At 34.6% G+C, this 6,273-nt stretch overlaps 1 protein-coding gene across 1 annotated transcript; it reads right to left on the bottom strand.

Moving 5' to 3' along the window:
• Nucleotides 1–742: 742 nt before the first annotated feature.
• LOC116342256 lies at nucleotides 743–4,378 on the bottom strand. The gene is made up of 2 exons (XM_031769765.1): nucleotides 4,268–4,378; nucleotides 743–2,211 (listed from the first exon to the last, which is right to left on the bottom strand). The coding sequence occupies exon 2, from the start codon at nucleotides 2,137–2,139 to the stop codon at nucleotides 1,282–1,284; it is 858 nt and encodes a 285-aa protein (XP_031625625.1). The 5' UTR covers nucleotides 2,140–2,211; nucleotides 4,268–4,378; the 3' UTR covers nucleotides 743–1,281.
• Between the last annotated feature and the right edge of the window lie 1,895 nt (nucleotides 4,379–6,273).

Raw genomic sequence — 6,273 nt, 5'->3', positions numbered from 1 at the left:
AATTGCATTTTCGGTAACTTGTGGTGAATCACCAACCTTCACCATGTTGGCGTCTAAATAATATTGATGTCCACTTGTTCATGTCGACTTCTTCTTCCGAACGAATGATAACTGGGAGAACGCCTAAAAAGGTGAAAAATGTCGATGTTTTTTAATAATGTTTTTTTTAGAAAATATCTCACATCCAAACTTACGTTTACCGACATTAAATCTGAATTCATAGTGTTTATCCCGAAGCCTGATCATGCCCGTAGCTAACAACACCTCTAATGCGTATTCCGAGTACTAATTGACGTTTGTGACAATATGGCCGTCACGGTTTGGCAAAATCATAATGAATCGATTAAACTGCGTTAAACAGTTAGAATAAAACAGTAGAAATAAATAGATTTTAATTTTTTACATTTTTAAAAATAAAAATGCTTTGTTTTGTTTTGTAGTTTCCGGTAGTTTCGTGAGATTTACTGCACAATATTCAAAAATATTAAATTAATAAAAAATGAAGTGGTTGACATAACCTCACTTTCGTTTTAATAATTATTTGATCGGTTTATCACGATTGTGACACAAAAGTGAGGTTATCTCAACCAATTCATTTTTATTAATTTAATATTTTTGAATATTGTGCACAGAAAATCACACAAAATTAAAAAAACAAAAGATTTTTTATTTTCAAAAATGTAAAAAATTAAAATCTATTTATTTCTACTGTTTTATTTTAACAGTTTAACGCAGTTTAATCGATTCATTATGATTTTGCCAAATCGTGACGGCCATATTGTCACAAACGTCAATTAGTACTCGGAATACGCATTAGAGGTGTTGTTAGTTACAAGTTTTATATAGGAAATCCTATACCATGATCGGGCTCCGGTTTATCCTTAATAACAAGAGCCGCAAAGTCTCCATTGGCATTTTCTGATTTGGCCACATAAAAAAGTACACTGTCTTTATTATTTTCCGGTCTCACATTAAATCGAATGTTTAATGTGATGGATTTTGATGTTTCAAGTGAAACAAAACTGCCATCTTTGAATGAGAAATTATTTCTGTCCAAGTGTTTAGTATCTTGGCATTGAGCACCCGTTTTATTCAATGTGCATTCAATTCCGATATCAGTATTTTCACAACGTCCAGTTCCGCAAATGCCCGGTGAACAACGCCGACGTGGGTACTCATACTTTAGTACGACATCCAAGTAGTTTTGTGTCACGTAGCCATTTGGTTCGGTTTTCTCGCAAATATAACGTCCAGTATCTTCGTTATGAATGTCTACCAAAATCAAGCGACTACGATCCAATTGAGCATTTTGTGGTAGTCATCAGGACCGGCACCTTTCTTTGAGTCTAATTTCAGCAGCTCATCGAAAACGGAATATTCGTTAAGTTTGAATTGATCCACATTTGAATTTGTTTGAGTTTGGATTAGAGCTGTATTTTGAAATTGTGAAGGTTGAATCGTGAAGTTATTTTTGAAAAATGTTGCAAACATTTCTGCTTGCTCCTTTTTGTCAACCGATGATATGTCTCCAAAATTCAGCAATTTCGGATCGCAGTAACTATTTTTCTTAGTGTTGACAAAGCGCCAGAATGATGATGGATTTGACTTTAACGAAGAAGTCATTTTGTCGACATAATTGTTGTAAAGTTCCGTGTTTAATTTGGTGTAACTGTCGAGAGCATGCAGATAATTTGAGTTATCACCAGTTATTTTCGATCTTTTCCACTCCTTGTTCTTTTTGTTTTTGAATGATTGCAGTTGCTTATTTTTCCACGGACATTTCGATTGAACTTTTTTTGTCTGAGTGGGCACGTGTTTGCTGATCGCATCGTTGAGTATTTGGTGTAAAATATCAACCTTTTCGTCAAGGGATTTATTTGAGAAGCGATGAGAGAGGTCGATTTCAGCAAAGTACCTGTTCATCGCAATGTAGTCAGCTTTAAAAAAGTTTCGAGTTGAAATTTGCTCTTCATTAACGTCGTTTATGTGCCATTCATACGTCAGTAGAATTGGTGGATGGTATTGTTCATCAATGGCAGACAAGGCCGCATGCTGAGGAGTGATGCAAGTTGGGATGAGAACATTATGTTCAGCATCATCCGTAATCCAATTGATCAGGGGAAGATTGAAATCACCCATAATAATGATGGTATCATTTGGATTTGATGGAATATGGTTAATTGCGGACGAGTGGCTTTGAAAAATATCCGGCTGTGAATGAGGTGGAATATAAGCCACATAAATGAAGACATTGAATTTTGCATTGATGTTGACCTTAACGCAAACATATTCTAATTGACTTGCATTATCGAGTACAATGTTGATGGATGTCAGTTTAGAGCTAACTGCGATGAGAACACCACCACCACGACTCAACAGTGAACCAGTCTCGTAACGATCTTTGCGATAGACATGGTAAGAATTGTCAAAGAATTCTGACGAAAAATGTGATTTATTCAGCCACGTTTCCGTTAAAACGACGATCGAATGCGAAAATAATGTGGAGTTTCCAAAGAATTGTTTTGATTTAGTGCGAAGGCCACGAACATTTTGATAGTAGATATCATTGCTCACCAAAGTTGATTGAGATTGAGCTTGAATTTTGTCGTCGATGGTTTGAATTTGAGTTGAAACCGATTGAGGAGACTGCTCAATTGATTCACCATTTGATTCAATAGCCCGAGCTCTTTTGGACTCATAAAATGATTGCCCCGATGATGTGAATGATTTTGGTTTTGTTGTGCTGTGTGGCGAAAACGTTGCCTTATTGGCTGTGCATTTGATTGGGCCCAGGTGTTTTTTTGATTTGAGTTTGAAATGCCGTTGGAATATTTATTTTGATCATTTCTACTAACCTTAGAGTTTGAAGTGTATTTTTTTTGCTTTGTGACGAAATGCTGCCTATTTTGATTTGCATTCGATTTGAAAATTGCCCGATTTTGGTTTGAGTTTGTTTGATTTGGTCTTTTATTTGAGTGTGACTCTTGAGAGTTTATTTTTTTATGTTGTGGCTTCCGAACTGCGAAGGGATTTACACGAAATGTCTGCGATTTTGAATTTGGCTAAGATTTTGAATGATATTTCGGTGGGCTCACAATAAACTCACTAGCATTTACAGTTGGTGGCCAAAACGATTTATTCATGTAAACGTCATAGAACTCTTTGTGCACGGTTAATTTGAAAGAAACGAACGATAATTTCTTTGTATTGCACTTTTCGGGTATAAGTTTTTTGCATTCCATTACTTCGGTTGGATCACGGTTACAAGAGTTAATATGATTAATAATGTCCAATTCAGTTGTTGAAGTATCGAATGGTGATAAATAAATGCATCGATAATTTGTGGATGGGATTTTTTTTGCCACTTTATCACATAACAATGAACTTTGAGACGAAATTTGAGTGTCAATGATTCCATTTTCGTCTGATATGCGTCGTCGTTTGGCATTTGTACTCAATTGTATGCATTCTGTTGAACCACTTTTGTTTTCTTCCGTTTCCATTTGGAGGGAATCGTCGATATGGGGAGAAACAACAGAATTTGTCGCTGGGGTAAAAACTAAATCAGCAAGAGAATTGCTTTGTTGTTGTGATTGTGTCATTTGAGTTTGATGTGATTGCTGTAATTGTGGATCATTGAGCGGTTTAAATGCAGCGAGAAAAACAATCATCGCAAAACCATAATAGATTTTGAATGTCATTGATGATCGCAAGCAATGACTTTTTATAGCTCTTATTTGTAGATGTCAAGCATGTATAATGGTATTTGTGACCACACGTACCTACACATTCCAGTGTGGCTTCATACGAAGTAAAATCCATTTCACACGATGTGCAAGTCATTTTGACAGATGATTCACGCACACGAGTTGAGAGTAAACAAGTGAAATTGACTGGAATTGAATGAGTATGTATTGAGTAACACAGACACTCTACTTCACACTACGTATCGTTCGATGTTTTGACGCAGCGTTAATGAGTTTTTTTTTTTTTTTTGGTTCGGCACAAAGTGAGTTTCATTTTATCGTCGAAAATTTAATTATTGCACAGTGATACATTAAAACAATATGAAATATCGATAGACGAATTGCTTATGCACGTTGTGATAAAAAAACGCGACTAAAAAATATGTAAAACAACGAAAAAGAGTGTAAATAATGAAGAGCTACAAACTAGCGCGACTCGACACACAGCTGTCAGTTTGACGATGAATAAATGTGTTTACAAAATTAGTTGCAGACTTTTTTTGTTTTATCAATATTCTTACTCTAGAAGCTGGAGAAGATGGTGCTGAACATTGAAGACAAAATGATTCACCTTCCAAAACCTCTTGCACATGTCCTTGTGCCTCACGCTCTGGAATTGTATTATGGCTAACAATCACTTCGGCAGCTTTGGTAACATTTCAGTGTGGATTTGTTGCTGTGCAGTAATACCGACCAGCATTATTTGGCGTTATTTGGAAGAACTCCAGGTAGTTCCCAACAATTCGAACATTTATAGAAATAAAATTATAATTATTCAAATTGTTGTACACAAATACCCATTAAAAACGCTCTTCTTACGATGGAAGTGGTCGATGTTCTTCACTGTGCTATTCAACATAAATTGGTCCACCACCGGTTGCATTACAAAGAATGTAGACTTGTTCACTGGTACGTGTAGTCAATGGCATTTCCGGTTGCAATACTATTTTTGGTAATTCTGTTGGAATAAGATTAGAGGTTTCAAGTCAGAATATAGTGAAAAAAAGCAAAAAATCTTTTTTTTGAAATATTTCTGGAAATGGAATGCAAAACTAAGAAAATTAGTGTTAATTATTAGTTTAATCTTTACCTAATAATGTAAATATTTTATGTAATAATGAAAAAAATAAAGTTACTTTGAAAATTGAAAAAAAAAAAAAAATGTAAGAACGATTACCTTAACGATTCGTATTGTATTTGCAATTATTCATTTTTTTTTTTAATTTGAAACACCAGTTATTTCCAAAATTTACTGAAGAAAGAAGATTACGGACATTTTCATTCAGTTTTTGATACAAAAAAATAAACTATGATGGTCTATGGATGTGATTTTTTCTTTTTGTCATATATGGGTGTGTATATTTTAAGGTCACTTAATGACATAGCTGTCCACGAACACCAACGAACGAACCGCTCGTTCGTTTTCAATGTATATTTTGTTGTAATGTACGTTCGTTCGTTCGTAATTTATGGAAATTTATTTTCTGAATGTAAACAAATATTGCGATAATAAATGTAAATTGTAAAAACTTTAAAAAAGCGGGAAAAATCGATTTAAAGTTTTCCCAATTTACATTTATTATCGCAATATTCAATGAGCGCTAATATCGTAGATTTTTCTTTATCGATTCCACCAATACGACATCTACTAAAAAACTCGCCGATTTCTGTTACTAGTGGTGTTTTAATACAGCTCGTGTAAACGTACAAAGGAACACACTGACTCCGATTCTGTGTATGTGTATGTATTACAAATTCTGCACTCAGTCGTCAATCGTAGCTGCTTGTGCAAAATTTACAATACATACGCATACACAGGATTGGAGTCTGTGTGTTCTTTTGTATTAGACGTCTGTAATACAGCCATAGCCGTATAGTTCGCTCGAGCTGTGTCAAAGCAACAGTAGTAACAAAAATCGGTATCTTTTTTAACAGATGTCGTATTCGTAGAATCGATAAAATTAATTTGTATGGGGAATATACGATACTAGTTCCCATCGGCAATATTTGTATACATTGTGAAAATAAATTCCCAAAAATTACGAACGAACGAACGTGTTCGTTGTTCGTTGTTCGTACGAACATACGAACGAACAATCCGAACAATTCATTTTCTACGAACGAACGAACGAACGTTCGTGGACAGCTATGCTTAATGAGATCATTTCTGAATATCGTTGAAACTGTTTTACTTTTAAAATTTGAACTTATTGAATTTGAAGAAATTTCTATCTTTTATTCAAAATGCAGTTACTTACATCCAATTACAAATCCGAAGAGATATGCCAAGAGCAAGCATATTTGAATGTAATTCTGCATGATTATCTTCTTTAATTTGTGCTCTATACAGTGCTGCTACTTCGTTCGGAGTCTCACTAATAACTGTAAATTTAAATGCTTGATTTCGGATCCCAAATGGAGAGATACAGCGACATTGAACTTTTTAACGAATGCTGATAACCTTTAGAATGGTATTATTAAATCTTGCCTCTTATATAATCTAACTTGGTTTGCGATTTGAAATGAT

Source organism: Contarinia nasturtii, unplaced genomic scaffold (genome assembly GCF_009176525.2).
Source record: "Contarinia nasturtii isolate CC-2019 unplaced genomic scaffold, AAFC_CNas_1.1 Cnas_scaffold_843, whole genome shotgun sequence".
NCBI lineage: Eukaryota > Metazoa > Arthropoda > Insecta > Diptera > Cecidomyiidae > Contarinia > Contarinia nasturtii.
Note: the sequence above shows the minus strand (reverse complement) of the source record. Positions and strands in the feature narration are given on the sequence as shown.